The following is a 16,631-nucleotide window of genomic DNA, read 5'->3' on the forward strand; positions in this document are numbered from 1 at the left end:
AATTTCCCTTGAACATATTCCCTTAGATTTAATATGTACTCCTTTTTTACTCTCCCTCTTCCAGGTGCCTCACTTTTGTTAGGGTGCCATTGTCAGTTAAGTTTGTTACTGGATAATATAAATACTTACATGGCACTAGTAATAACTTCTTTTAAGCACTTGGTGAATGTTGAACTAATAGATTTAAATTAGGGTTGCTAATTAAAAGCAAAGAAGATAGGATAATGTGAATATGGAAAACAACTAAATATTACCTTTCAAAATTCCTAAGTGATGTTAGCAGTTTTTAGTATTATATCCTTCAGAATGGTAAGTACAGTTTTAAAACATAGACATGTCTTATTCTTAACCATTACTAATTTTTGTACATATAATTAGAATTTTACCATGCTAAACTTTATACATTTTTTACAATGAAATTTTTCTTTTTACTTTAATCTCAAATTTGACCAGTCTTTTAAAATTATTTAAAATAATATTTAAAAATATTAAAAGAATTTGATTATGACTTGGATTAGATGGCTAATGAAGTCCATTCCAACTCTGATATTTTATGATATTGATCTCTTATTTGATTTTTTTTTTTTTGAAAGATTTGTTCCTTCAGATGAGAAGAAAAAACAAGGCTGCCAGCGAGAAAATGAAACACTCATCCAGAGACGGAAAGATCAGATGCAGCCAGGGGGCACTGCTATAAGTGTAACAGTCCCCTATCGAGTAGTAGATCAGCCCCTCAAACTTATGCCTCAAGACTGGTAAGATATATAATTTAAAATATTTCGTTAACTTTTTTAAATCTCTGATTTATTGTTAAAATCAGATTCTCTTTAAGTTTCATCATAGTTTCTCAGTATAACCAATTTTTGTTCTTTGAAATGTAAATCTGTTTTAACTTAGAAAAAGAATAGCTTTTTTTATTATAATGATATATATTCTTATTTAAATTGGAAAAAATAAGATTATATTAGCTTTTACTTATAGGACACTTGTCTTTCTAAAAGCTTAATCAATATAAATAATTTGTATTTGTACATATGCATGCATGCATGCATGCACAAACATAATTTTTTTTAAAAAAATGTATTTATTTGGATATTTCCACCAAGTATATATGCTTCAACATGGTCATTAACTTCTTTTGACAAAGCAGAATTAAATGTATTAATTTACTCAAATTATTTCAGAGATTTAAAAACTTTATGACCTGTAATACTTTTACATAGTATAAGAACATACTTTTAAACTATTTAAATAGGATTACATACACACACTCTGTAATTTAACGTTAAGTATAATATATTGTACAATTGAATGAGTACTAGTGTTAGAGGAACCTGGTTTAAATGTTGATCTTGCTCTTATTACTGATGTTATCTTGAGCAAGTTATTTGTCTTTCTTGAACCATAGTTTCCTTCTATGTAAAAGGGGTATTTAGGACTACTTTGTTTCTAAGATCTGTTTTAGCTTGACATCTGTAATCCCACTGTGAAACAAGTAGTAAGTAGTGCATTCGCATTATTTCTCTGATATCACCATTGACTATTATACTAGCAGAGCAATTCTTGCAACCACTAGAATGAACGTGGAGATTACAAATGTATCCACTGTCTTAAAATAAACATTAGCTCACGTTTATTTAGCATTATTAAGACTGTTTCTCTTCATTTATTTTATACTATATAACATTTTCCTTTTTTTTTTTTTGAATGGACATACATTTTTTAAAAATTAAAGGGTAATGTATTAAAGTCAGTTAATTCTGGTAACAATAAAAAAGTGTGAAATTTAAGATCAGTTTGCAGTTAGCAAAAGAACAGGCATAAAAGGCCAGAAGGATCACACATAAAAATAGCTTTATGTGTATTTATGCTGAAAAGACATATAACTGCAAAAAAGCAGATGCACTGGTGGTATAGCAGTCATTAATGTGCTATAACAGTGTCATTATAAAGAGAAATTATGCTAATGTGCTCTGTTTGCCTCACAGTAGTGTTGACAGCAGATTCTATCACATGAATAAATATGAGACTGGTTCTTTAGGGATTTACAGTAACTAAAACTCAAGGTCTTTAATAAGAGTGTCTTTTCCTTCTTTTCAATTTATAGGGATCGTGTTGTGGCAGTTTTTGTACAGGGCCCTGCATGGCAGTTCAAAGGTTGGCCATGGCTATTACCTGATGGATCACCAGTTGACATATTTGCTAAAAGTGAGTTCCTCATTTTTCTTTGATATTATTTTTCCCCTTACAATATTTATTAATGACAATAATTTCCCTAGTAATTCAGCAGAAAAAGTAATTGTATTTTTTGCTTTTGTTGTCAAATATGTGTGAGTTCATAGATGTGAGGACTAGAACTGTCTGGCTTTTAATTTGTATCCCTAAAACCTGACATGTTTCTGGTTGTATGTTTGGCATTGAATACATGATTCGATTGAAAGCTCCAAGTACAATCAGTATAGAACCTTAGTATCTGATGTTGACAGTTTTCTGTTCTAGATTTTATATACACACACACACAGCAAACTCTCAATACGTTATTTTTTATGCTTTCATTACTCAGAGTTTGTCATTGAGATAATTCAGTTCATTTCCATATTGGTAATTTGTAAAATGTTACATGTAATTTTTACAGCTGTAAAATTTTAAACTAAGAAGATCTGATTTTTCTTATCTATAACCTTAATCTAGGATTAGCAATAGTCTGTTGTGATTGTAAGATTTCTTTCTTTTTCTTTTTCCTCTTCTTATTTTTTCCCCATGGTTACATGATTCAGGTTGTCTCCCTCTCCCTTTCCGGAGTTGACAAGCAATTCTACTGGATTATACATGTATTATCACTCAAAACTTTTTTCCATATTATTCACTTTTGTAATAAAGTAATCTTTTAAAACTCAAGCCCCAAACTTATATCCATATAAACAAGTGATAAATCATAAGTTTTTCTTCTGCAGTTCTGCTCCCACTGTTCTTTCTCTAGCTGTGGATAGCATTCTTTCTCATAGGTCCCTCAAAATTGTCCTGGATCATTGCATTGCTGCTAGTAGAGAAGTCCATTACATTTGATTGTACCACAGTGTATCAGTCTCTGTGTATATGGTTCTCGTGGTTCTGCTTTTTTTCACTTCACATCAGTTCAAGGAGGTCTTTTCAGTTCTTATAGAAATCAAACAGTTCATCATTCCTTATAGCATAGCATAATAGTATTCCATCTCTGTCATATACCACAATTTATTCAGCCTTTCCCCAAACATGGGACAACTCAATTCCATATTTTCCAATTTTTTTTGCCACCACAAAAAGCACAGCTATAAGTATTTTTGTACAAATAGGTCCATCTACATTTTTTTTATCTCTTTGAGGTACAAACCCAGTAATGGTATAGCTAGATCAAAGGGCATTGCATTCTTTTGAAGCCCTTTGAGCATAGTTCCAAATTGCTTTCCAGAGTGGTTGAATCAATTCACAACTCTACCAGCAATCCATTAATGTCCCAATTTTACCGCATCCCCTCCAACATTTATTATTTTCCTTTCCTGTCATACTGGCCAATTATCGCTTGGTGTGACGTGGTAACTCAGAGTTGTTTTGATTTGCATTTCTCTAATCAGAAGGGATTTGGAATATTTTTTCATACAATTATTGATAGCTTTGATTTCTTCACCTGAAAACTGCCTATTCATATCCCTTGACCATTTGTCAATTAGGGAATGTGTTTCTTAAAAATTTGATTTAGTCCTTTATTTGAGAAATTAGATTGTTATAAATTTTTCCCCATGTTGCTTCCCTTCTAATCTTGGTTGCATTGGTTTTGTTTGTACAAAATTTTTTAAATTTATTATAATCAAAATTATTTATTTTACATCTTTTAATGTTCTCTATCTCTCATTTGGTCTTAAATTTGCCTTTCAGAGGTCTGACAGGTATGCCATTTTATGTTCACCTACTTTACTTATAATATAATTTTTTTATGATTAAGTCATATACCCCTTTTCAACTTATCTTAGTATAGGGTGTAAGATGTTGATCTAGACATAACGTTTGCTAATCTTTTCCAAATTTCCCAGAAGTTTTTTTCAGTTAGTGAGTTCTCTCAGAAGGTGGTTTATTAAACACTATATTGCTGAGGTCATTTACCCCTAGTCTATTCCATTGATCTATCCTTCTATCTCTTAGCCAATACCATATTGTTTTGATGACCACTGCTTTATAGTACTCCATCACTTTTTTTCGTTAGTTCCCTTGATATTCTTGATCTTTTCATCTTCCAGATGAATTTTGCTATTAATTTTTTCTAGTTCCATAAAAAATATTTTTTGTAGTTTGATGCATATGGCACTAAATAAGTAAATTAGTTTAGGTAGGATTGTCATTTTTATTATATTAGCTCATCCTACCCATGAGCAATTAATGTTTTTCCACTTACTTAGATCTAGTTTTAATTATGTGGAAAGTGTTTTGTAGTTTTATTCATATAATACCTGTCTTTGTCTTGGCAAATAGATTCCCAAATATTTTATATTGTCTAGAGTGATTTTAAATGGAGTTTCTCTTTATTAAGCTTTCTGCTGAGTTTTTTTTGAAATATATAGAAATGCTGATGATTGATGTGGGTTTATTTTGTATCCTGCAACTTTGCTAAAGTTGTTGATTATTTCCACTAGCTTTTTAGTTGATTTTTTTTAGGATTCCCTAAGTATATCATCATATCATCTGCAAAGAGTGATAGTTTAGTTTCTTTACTGCCTACTTTAGTTCCTTCAGTTTCTTTTTCTTCTCTAATTGCTATAGCTAGCATTTCTAGTACAATATTAAATAATAGTAGTGATAATGGGTATCCTTGCTTCATTCCCAGTCTTTTTGTGAAGGCTTCCAATTCATCCCTATTGCAGATGATTGTTGTTGTTGGTTTTAAATAAATACTACTTGCTATTTTGAGGAAAGGCCCTTTCTATCCTTTCTAGAGTTTCCAATAGGAATGTGTATTATAGTTTGTCAAGAGGTTTTTTCTGCATCATTTTTTTTTAAACTTTTACCTTCCATCTTAGAATCATAACTGTGTATTGGTTCCAAGGCAGAAGAGCAGTAGGGATTAAGTGACTTGCCCAGGGTAACACAGCTAGGAAGTATCTGAGGTCAGATATGAACTTAGGACCTCCCATCTCTAAGACCGGCTCTCCAAATCCACTGAGCTGCCCAGCTGTCCCCTTTTTTTCTGCATCTATTGAGATATCATCATGTGATTTCTGTTAGTTTGATTATTGATATGGTCAGTTAAAAGGATGGTTTTCCTATTATTAAACCAGCCTTGCATTCTTGGTATAAATCTCACCTGGTCACAGTGAAATATCCATGTGATGATTTGCTGTAGTCTCTTTGCTAGTATTTTATTTAAGAGTTTTGCATCTATGTTTGTTAAGGAGATTGGTCTATAATTTTCTTTTATGTTTTTGGACTTCCTGGCTTGGGTATCAATACCATATTTATGTCATTAAAAGAATTTGGTAAAACTCCTTTGTTGCCTGTTTTGTCAAATAGTTTACATAGTATTGGAAATAATTGTTCTTTAAATGTTTGATAAAATTCACTTGTGAATCCATCTGGCCCTAGGGATTTTTTCCTGGGGAGTTCATTGATAGTTTATTCCATTTCTTTTTCTAAGATGGGATCATTTAAGCATTTTATTTCCTCTTTTGTTAATCTAGGCAACTTATATTTTTGTAAATATTCATCCATTTCACCTAGATTGTCATATTTATTGTCATATAATTGAAAAAGAGTTAGGAAAAAATTACAAAATGTAAAATAAATTTTGATTGCCTTAAATTAAAAAGGTTTTGTACAAACAAAAGCAATGCAACTAAAATCAGAAGGGAAACAACAAACTGGGAAAAAATCTTTATAATAAAAAAAACTCTGACAGAGGTCAAATTACTCAAATATAAAAGTACAAAAAAATCAAGCCATTTTCTAATTGATAAATGGGCAAGGGTCATGAATAGGCAATTTTCAGATGAAGAAGTCAAAGCTATCAATAAGCACATGAGAAAGTGGTTCTAAATCTCTAATAATTAGAGAAATGCAAATCAAAACAACTCTGAGGTATCACCTCACACCTAGAAAATTGGCTAAAATGACAGCAGGGGATAGTAATGAATGTTGGAGGGGATATGACAAAATTGGGACATTAATGCATTGCTGGTGGAGTTGTGAATTGATCCAACTATTCTAGATAGCAATTTGGAACTATGCCCAAAGAGCACTAAAATATTGCCTGCCCTTTGATCCAGCCATACCATTGCTGGATTTGTACCCCAAAGAGATCATAGGAAAAAAGACATGTACAAAAATATTTATAGCCGTGCTCTTTGTGGTGGTAAAAAACTGGAAAATGAGGGTATGCCCCTCAATTGGAGAATGGCTGAACAAATTGTGGTATATGCTGGTGATGGAATACTATTGTGCTCAAAGGAATAATGAACTGGAGGAATTCCATGTGAACTGGAATGACCCTCCAGGAATTGATGCAGAGTGAAAGAAGCAGAACCAGGAAAGCCTTATACACAGAGACAGAAATGCTATGGCACAACTGAGTGTAATGGACTTCTCCACTAGCAGCAATGCAGTGATCCAGGACAATTCTGAAGGGACTTCTGAGAAAGAACATTACCCACATCCTGAGAAAGAACTATGGGAGTAGAAACACAGAAGAAAAACAACTGCTTGAACACTTGGGGTGATATGGACACGATTAGGTTGTAGACTCTTGGTGACCACCCTAGAACAATTATCAATAATATGGAAATAGATCTTGATTGATGACACAGGAAGTAACCAGTGGAAATGTGCATCTGCTACTGGGGGTTAGGGGGGGTGTTGAGGGAGAGAGAGCAAGAACATGAATCATGTAACCATGAAAAATTTTTTTCTTTTAAAAAAATTTGAATTAACCAATACTTTGTTTTTTCACAGACCCAAATCCTAGACTTATTTATTAGTTCATTAGTTCTTTTAATTTTACTAATTTCTCCTTTGATTTTTTTTAGGATTTCCAATTTAGTCTCTTTTGGGGATTTTTAGTTTGCTATTTTGTATTGTCATTTTCTTCAATGAAATCAGTGATTATTTCTATGATTTGTTCTTTGACACACCAGGTTTGAAAGATTCGATTATTTAGTTTTCAACTAATTTTTAATTTGCCTCTTTATGAACTTTTATTAAGTATAATTTGTCACATTATGATTTGAAAAATGTTGCATTTATTTTTCTCTGCATTTGGTTGTGATGTTTTTTATGCCCTAGCACATGGTCAAGCTTTGTATATGTACCATGTTCTGCTGAAAAGAAGTTATATTCCTTTTTATCCCTATTCAATTTTTTCCAGTTATCTATTCACTCTAATTTTTCTAAAATTTCATTCACTTCCATTATTTCTTATTTCTTTTTGGTTTGATTGATCTAATTCTGATTGGAGAAGGTTAAGGTCCCCCACTAGTATGGTTTTCTTATCTATTTCCTCCTTAAGCTCTCTTAGTTTTTCTCCCTTAAAAATCTGGATGCTATACCATTTGGTGCATATGTTGAGTACTGATCTTTCTTCATTATCTATATCAACTTTTACCAAAATGTAATTTCCTTCCTTATGTGAAAATAGATAATGGAGGGCACCAGGAATGTTGCAATAAATCTAAATGGTTGTGGGTATACACTCTGGGTAGTAGGAGAGACTGGACCAGGATGGGGAGACCAGAGTTCACTGGATTAACACAGGAATGGCAGTTGTCCTCAACTGTCACCCAGCTTCCCTAGGCCAGAGTCTAGAAACCAGCAGGCAAGGTAAAAGGTTTTAACAGTTTTAATTATGTTTAACTAAAAGGTGGGAAAGGGATTTCTACACTTAAAACCTAGTGACAAAACCACAGGGCAAGGGGAGGACTTCTCTACTCTAATCATAGTGATCTAGCAGGCTGAGCCCAAAGGAGCAGTAATGGAGTCACTGGGAGGCTGCATCAAACCTGGTTCCAGCCAGGGTTTGACCAGCTCAGCTATGGGCTGAGGGTGGCTTTGGGGTTTGTCATGGTTATCCACAGATGATCTCAGGATGTCAAAAGCCAAGGTATCCAAGTAGAGAGAGTGTGCTTGAGATGCTGTCCACCATACCCCAAACTTCTCCTCTTCTTGGTGCTGCTCTGTAGTTCTTTGTCCACTTGTTTGAAACCACCACCACTCAGGATTCCAGGGAAATCAGGATGCAGGATGTCCTTTACTCTGAGATCTCTCAGGGCTAACAACAGTTTGTGCCAACCCCTAATGGAGTCTCTCTCAGGGCACAAGCCACTTCTTCCTGCTCCTATATTTCATCTTGGAATGCTCCAACCTTCCTGCTAGGTACATCCTTAATACTTAATACTACCTAATCTTCCTCACAACACTTATCTGTTTAAATCAGATTTATTTTTGCTGAGATCAGGATTGCCACTCCTGTTTCTTTGTCTCATCTGAAGCCCAATATATTCTGCTCTATTCTCTTACCTTTACTCTGTGTATGTCTACCTGCCTCATGTATTTCTTGTAAACAACATATGGTAGGATTCTGGTTTTTAATCCATTCTGCAGTTCTCTTCCATTTTATGAGTGAGTTACTACCATTTATATATTCAAAGTTATGATTTCCATCTGTGGATTCCCCTCCATCTTGATTTCCTATTTTAATCTGGCTATTTTTATCCCTCTGAACCAATTCCAAAGAGATTAAGGTTTAATTAAGTATTACTTATAGCCTCTCTTTTCTTCCCTCCTATTGTATTAATTCTCCATCCATTTCTCTCCCCCTCCCGCCCCCCTCCAAGTGATATAACTTACTTTTACTTTTCTCTTCCCATTTCACTTAGTATAATCCTCTTTTTCACCTCTAGTTTTGTTTTGATGTATCATCCTAAATAGCTCACTATCTTACCTTATATGTATACTTCTTCTAACTATTATGATAATGGTAACAATTTTTAAAAGTTATAGGTATCATCTTTCCTCATAGGAATCTTAACAGTTTGTTCTCAGTGAAGCCCCACCTTTTTCTTCTTTTTTTTTTTCCTTTTTATGCTTTTCTTGAATTTTGAATTTGGACATCAGATGTTTGATTTAAATGTGGTCTTTTCTTCTGGAATGCTTAGAAATCCTCTATTTTGTTAAATGACCATACTTTCCTCTGAAAGAATATACTTTATTAGCCTGACTATAGTGCACCGTTTTCCCCCAATACGTACCTTTGAAAGTTGCCTTCACATTATATTTGAGTTCTCCAGCTTTGAAACCATAAACTATTGTGTATTGTATGCCTGAGTATATGTAAAAAGCATGGCTATCTCCTGGGACAGACGGGAAATGCCGGCCAAATGCCTGTTTGTTTTGATATTCTGTCAGATGTCACCATTAATATTGAAGGCGCCAAATTAGTGTTGATTAAAACTTCTTGAAATGAGAAAACTAGAATGACCATGATGCTTGCAGTCATAGCTGACAGGCAAAAACTGACTTCTTATGTAATTTTAAGGTGTAAAACATTACCTAAGGAAAAGTTATTATCAGTAGTAATCTTTTGTGTACAGGCAAAGGGAAGGATGAATGAAGAACTTGGGTTAGATGGTTGAATATGGTCTTGGGTAGGTACCTGGGTGTGTTACTATGTCAGAGAGGAATGCTTGTACTTAACACGTTCAAGGGTCATCTGACTGAACATGTGAAGAAGAGAATTACTGAAATGCTCAAGGATCTAGTTGTTATTCTGGGAGGCATAACATCGCAATTACAAGTGTAGTAATTAATAAGCCATTCAAAGGTCATTTGAGGAAAGAATATAATGAGTGGATGTCTACCAGGTCCATTGTGCTTGGCTTTTAAAAATGTTGTATATCAAACAGTATAGATGGTAGCAAAGATGTTGTTTTGTGGGAAGAAGAGGGTGATGGCAATGACTTGAATGATGTTTCCACTTTTGGAAATTAGAAAATAGAAGAGGAAGGTGAACATGATTATTGAATAAATTTTGGAAGGTAGTTTCTTACAAGTATTTATAAAAGTAATACATATTTAATAAAAAAAGTTTTGGCATTAAAACTTCTTTAACTTGTTTTCTGGACCTTGAAAAAACTTCAAATGTAAAGTACCTGCATTATTCACAAATTAAAAGAAAGTTGTAATTTAAAAGTAGAGAATAACATGGGTTTTCCCTCTTTCTGAGTTACCCTCCAAAATACTTGGGATCCCACTCTATTTGGGTTCATATTATATTCAGGCTAATATAGTAATCCATTTTGTTGGGTATGTGATTCTTGGTGTAAATTCTTGCCTTCTGGAATATCATATTTGCAGTCTTCTGGTCCTTCAGTGTGGAAACTACCAGATCCTGTGTGACTCTGACTGGGGTTCATGATATTTGAATTGTTTCTTTCTGGCTGTTTGCTGTATTTTCTTCTTGGCATGAAGCTCTTGAACTTGGCTGTAACATACCTGGGAGTTGTCATTTGGGGATGTCTAACAGGAGGTGACCTGTGGATTCTTTCAGTCAATTTTACCCTCTTGTTCAAGAATATCAGGGCAATTTTCTTGGATAAGTTCTTATAATATGATGTGTAGGCTTTTTTTTTTTTTTTTTTTTTTAATCATAACTTTCAGGTAGTCCAGTAATTCTTATATTATCTCTCCTAGATCTATTTTTCAAGTCAGTTGTTCAGTGAGATAATATTTTATACTTTCTTCTATTTTTTTCATTCTTTTCATTTTATTTTATTGCTTCTTGATATCTCATGAAGTCATTTGATTCTATGTGCCTAATTCTAATTTTTATGGACTGAATTTCTATCCTGATCTTCTGATTCTCCTTTTCCATTTGCTCCATTCTTCTTTTCATGTCATTCTTTTCTTCATATGATTTTCCCCCCTCTTTTTCCAGTGGGTCAATTCTTTTTTTATGATACTGTTCTCTTCATTTGATTTGTCTTTTTCCATTTGACTAATTTTACTTTTTAAGCTGTTTTCTTTTTGCTGTTTTTTTTTCAACTTGTCTTGTTTGATTTTCGAATTCCTTTTTGAGTTCTTCCAGAGTGTGAGCCCAATTTCCTAGGTGTTTTTTTTTTTTTTTTTTTTTTTTTTTTTNTTTTTTTTTTTTTTTTTTTTTTTTTTAAGGTTTTGCTTATAGTTCCCTATATCCTGTCATCCTCTGTTGTTTCTGCTCTTGGGTCTTTTTTCCTCCTGTAGAAATTTTTGATAGCTTCTTTTTCCGTTGTTTACTCGTTTTCTCAGCTTTTTATTTTTTGTTTATTTATTTATTTGCCTGTGGGCTGTAAGGTCTCTCCTCTCTTGGTTTATTGGGTTAGGCCAGTTGAGCTAATATGCCCTGGTGCTAAATCTTTAATGTAGCAGGCTTATTGATTCTCTCTTTGCTGCTTTACTGGATTAGGCAGGATGTATTAATCTGCCATACCACAGAGGCTGGAAGATGCCCAGCCAAATAGAACTCTGGTCCTGCTTGCCAACCTCAAGGATTGTGCCTGAGGTGCTCTACTATCAGAAAAGCCCCTGTCCCTGTGTCCCAAAGTTAGCCTATGCATAGTCATAAATCCCAGTGCTGTAGGTAAAGAGAAGGGAGGTGTAGGTAGATTTGTTTCAGGACCCTCTTTATCAATTCTTTTTGCCTACCTTTTAAGCTTTGTTCAGTGGGAGAGGCCTGTGACTCCAGCTTGTTGTTGGGTTTGAGTTCTTGTCTTTTAGAGGTGCTTTTAAAAAATTGATAGGATAGGTGGTCAGAGTAGTTTCGACTTTTACTGCTACTAAGCCGCCATCTTGACTCTATCTACCCTGTTACTATATAAGATTTATTTTTAAAGAAAATAAGTTTGAAGTGCTTTAATTTTGAAATGTGAAAATTTGATTTGCAGATTTTGTTATGCTTATGTTCATATACACATAGAAATTATTTAATTTAGCTTTCACTTGAAAGTTAAATTTTCATTGTGTACTTTGTCCTACTGGGTTTGTATTATTTATTTTTTTAAAATTATGCCATCAGTAGTTCACAATTTGCTCAGGGTTAAAATTTTATTCTGTTATTTAAAGTATTTAGAAGTATAGTTGCAAACTTAGCTCTCTAGCCTTATTGCATTTAGAGCTAGACTAATTGCTACTTAACATCTTAAAATTTTTTTTATTTTATATTTTATAACAATCACTGCCGCCAACAAAACACATTCAGCTAAATGAATGCATTAAAAAATGTACATGAAAAGTGTAAAAATAAAATAGGCGAGCAATGCAAGGCGCAAGGAATGCTAAACAGATTCTTTCTTTATGAAAAATAAACTATTTATTTAACTATGTATTAAAAAAAAAGATTTCTAATTCTAAGGGATTCTAACTCCATCCAAATAAACTCCCAGATCCTGCAAGGAACTGCTTCTCCTGTGGTTCACAGGCTATGCTAATCCTCCCTGATCTAACTAACCAAATTTATACTATTCTAAATAAACCTAACCATTCTAACTCTTAACTTCACTTTTAAGTTATAAACCAAAGCTAGCTGGTTGAGTCTCCACATAAATCAAGTTAGGACTCTGAACCTTAACAGACTCAAGAGTCCAAACCAGTGATTCCCAAAGTGGGTGCCACCACCCCTGGTGGTGCTGCAGTGATCCAGGGAGGCAGTGATGGACACAGGTGCATTTGGGGGCGGTGAATAACTGTAAGGGAGTTGTGATAGTATGTGATGGGGGTGCTAAGTGATATTTTTTCTGGAAAGGTGGGGGTAGGCCAAAAAAGTTTGGGAACCACTGGTCCAAACCAAAGACCAGATTTTGTTTGGTCTTTTCACAGTTTAACCAATCTATAGACAGTAACAGAGAAAACATTCCATTCATTCAAGTCTTTCCCTCAGACAGAGATAGAGAGGCAAAGATGTCACCTCCAGCTCTGAGAGAGAAAGAAACTGCATTTGGCTCTGTCAGCTGCCAGAAGCCACTCCTGGAATGCCACACCCAGCCAGTGAAACTGTCATAGAATAATGGTTATAACTGCCACCAGTTGAAATTAACACACTCTCTGTCTTTCAGTTCTATTTGAAACTCCAATTCTTTCTCAAGCCCGCTTCTCTACTTCTTATCTTTAAACTAATAAAACAATACTTTTTTTCTAATATCCTTATAAAACCACAGATTCCACATTGTTTATAATTTATTTAAAAATATATAAATCACAAATGTGTGCCTATATATAACTATCATCTGCTTTTGAGTTCCCTTTGGATTTGTTTTACTTGGATGCTTTTTTCTCTTGATTTGTGGCTGCTGCTATTATTTTTATGTAATCATGATATGTGTTATTCTCTTTTCATCTCTTCATTTATTTTCCTTATTTTCTTCATAGTTCAAGTACTTGTCTTCTCTAATAACTTAGTACAAACCATTACATCCAAATATCACAACCTATTTAGCCAATTCTGCTGCTTAATGTCTTTTGCCATAGTACATTCACACAAAACTCAGTTCCCTTTGCCTTTAATGCACTTTTTCACTCTTTTCTACCTTTCAAAAATCTTTTAAAGATAACTTTTTCTTTTTCCATTCCATCCTGATTTCCCTAGTTTAGTGTTCCATATTCCTTAGAAATTCCTAGAGCTCTTTGTGTGATAATCACCCTTCCCTCATACTCTACTTTCTTTATTGTTTATATTGTCTTCCTTCTCTAACCATTTTCCTCCTCCAGTAGAGTGTAAACTGTTTAAAGGCAACAAGCATTTTCATTTCTGTTTATAGCCATAGTACCTCACTCATAAAATAATAGATTTAGAACTGGGGTTTGGAGGTTATCTAGTCTAACTAATATCTTTATTTTTAAAATAAAAAATATTAGATTAAAAGAGAGATTAAGTGATTTATTGCAAGTCATCACTAAGTGGAGGAGCCAAGATTCTTTCACAGGTCATTTACTTTTTGAACTTTTAACTCTTTCCATTGTACAATGTTTCCATTGAATAAATATTTGTTGAGTTGACATTAATGTATGAATTTCTTTATAAGCAAAATGTGATTTCTTATATTTTTATTGAGAGCATGTGAGAATATAGTTTAATACAAAAAAGTTCAAAATGAATATTTTTAAATGCTTCAGATACAGTGGTACTTTTGTAGATGACTTATTGAAATATGTTGATCACTTTTTTAAATACTATCTTATTTGATTTTTGCAATAAACCTGCAAAGAAGGTGCTGTTATTAGTCCCATTTTATAGTTTAAAAAAAAAGACAAAAACAAACCAGGGTGGTTAAATGACTTGCTTCAGAATTTCATAACTAGCATCTGAGACTAGAGTTGAACTTGAGTTTTCCTGATTCCAGGCCCAGCACTCTATCCATATATTACCGTACCTTTATGAATCAAGTCATAGTCTTTAAGTGTCTCCTTTGTTGTTGTCGTTGTTGTCGTCATCATCATCAACATCATGGAACATTAATAGTATATAACAGAGAGCTAGTCAGGAAAATCTGGACTAATTTTCTACCACCAACATATATCAGCTCTGAGACTGTGTGAGCAAAGAGACATAATTTCTGGCCACTCTGAGTATAAATTGCAGTTTGCTGATCCATGTTGATGGAAGGACTTTTATTATACTCACCATTCCATTTCCCCATTTGAAACTACAAATATGAATCCACAGAATAAACTGTAGTCATTATGGAATGTTTAATATTGTGTTTTTGACATTAGAATGAAGAGAATTATCAAAGGTATCTAGGGCTAATCTTGAAATCTCCATTAGCATGTCTTCAGATTCTAGGCAATGTTATTCTTGTACAATTTTCTAAATGACTTAATCCTTTGAAACCTGCTCCTATGAGTAGAAATTTTACTTCTGTTATGACCCAAGTTTAATATCTTCAGTTAGAAAATACTTATTTCACTAGTTAACTAATTTTAAATGACAGAATAAAAGAGACATCTCAGCTATGAATATTAGTCATGCTACTTTATTTCCTATTGATCTTTTTCACATGAGGTAACATTTTTTTAAATGCTGCTTAATGAAAAGATGCAGTTTTAATCTTTACTTCTAAACTATTTTTTAGAAAATGAATTAAAATATACAATATTTCATAGTTATGTTTTGAATCCACATCATTACCAGATTAGTTACCATATGAATTCCATGATTTCATTCACCTTCCTTCTTTTGTATTTTAAATCATAAAGTGTTGTGAAATTTTAATTTTATCACACTTAGACTAAATTGCAGTTTTTTCCTTTTATTCTGACTGCCAAGATTAAAAAAAGGTATTTGTTTTTGCCTGAACTAATAACCAAAACTTCTTCTGAACCATAGCTATAGTGTATACAAAGAAGAATTACTGAATTTATTTTGTGTACTGTCTGGTTCATTTCTCTTATTACATAAAGGAATTTGTGTTTTTATCTCATGTAGAATGCCATGATTTTTCTTTCAATCTAACCTTTATTTTCTTTACCTTGTAGTTAAAGCTTTTCATCTAAAATATGACGAAGTACGCCTAGATCCAAATGTACAGAAATGGGATGTAACAGTATTAGAATTAAGCTACCACAAACGTCACTTGGACAGACCAGTGTTTTTACGTTTTTGGGAAACATTGGACAGGTAAATCTAAATTTACTCTTTAGATATCAAACTTATTGGTTTTTCCACTTACATTGTAATCTTGAAAGTGGGGGTTTTTTTATTTTTATATATATATAAAATTCCTATGTATTTTATATATATAAAATAGTTTTTTTAAAACTTTTACCTTAATAAAAACTGTAAGATAGAAAGGCAAAGGCTAGGCAAACTGGAAAAGTGCTTGCCCAAGGTCATATAGCTAGGAAGTGGCTGAAATCAGATTTGAATTCAGGTCATCTTGATTCTAGGCCTGGCTGGCACTGCGCCACCACCTTGCACATCCTGTCCCTTTCCTCTCTTTCTTTCTCCCTTCCTCTCTCCTTCTTATTATAAAATACAGTGACCCTACACATTACTTAATATGTATACCTTTCTAGTTCAAAATTTTTTAGCTACTTGCATTTCATATTTACTCATAAATCTACAGCTGGAAAATACCTCAGAGGTCATCTAGCCCCTTTTATGGATAGGAAACTCAGGTCAGTAAGATAAAATTGCTTGACCAAGGTCACATAGGTAGTTATTAGCAAGGGAAAGACTCGAATCCATTTCCTTTGCCTTCATATTATACAATCTACAGTGATTTAATGTAATACTTTTTGTTTTTATTTATTTTACAGGTACATGGTGAAGCATAAATCCCATTTGAGATTCTGAATTACTTGGCTACCATTTCCCCCCCTAAAAATTTGGATTAAGAAGCATGAAACTGCTCCAATGTGGGGACTGAAGCTCTTGATTTATGAATTTGTCAAGAACTTTACAAATGAAGGTCACAAATGAATCTTTTCTAAGACCTTATTTGATGCTTCATGCTTTGACAGGCTGATATCTGTCATCATTATAAGCAAAAGTTTTTTGCTTACAAGTATTTTTTTAATAATAATAATAATATTAGCCTTCTAGTCTGTAATGGAAATTGTATATTTTGATAGAGGTTTTCTCCATT

The 16,631-nt window shown here is 33.2% G+C and overlaps 1 protein-coding gene across 1 annotated transcript in view; it reads left to right on the top strand.

The window, feature by feature from the left end:
* CDC73 (cell division cycle 73) overlaps positions 1-16,382 on the top strand; it is a 157,628-nt gene extending 141,246 nt beyond the window's left edge. The window contains exons 14-17 of the mRNA XM_044675861.1: positions 594-755; positions 2,108-2,208; positions 15,520-15,661; positions 16,303-16,382. Coding sequence (XP_044531796.1) covers positions 594-755; positions 2,108-2,208; positions 15,520-15,661; positions 16,303-16,339 — 442 coding nt within the window. The 3' untranslated portion in view covers positions 16,340-16,382. The remainder of the gene's footprint in view (positions 1-593; positions 756-2,107; positions 2,209-15,519; positions 15,662-16,302) is intronic.
* The last annotated feature ends 249 nt before the right edge of the window (positions 16,383-16,631 follow it).

Source organism: Gracilinanus agilis, chromosome 4, assembly GCF_016433145.1.
Source record: "Gracilinanus agilis isolate LMUSP501 chromosome 4, AgileGrace, whole genome shotgun sequence".
Classification (NCBI taxonomy): domain Eukaryota; kingdom Metazoa; phylum Chordata; class Mammalia; order Didelphimorphia; family Didelphidae; genus Gracilinanus; species Gracilinanus agilis.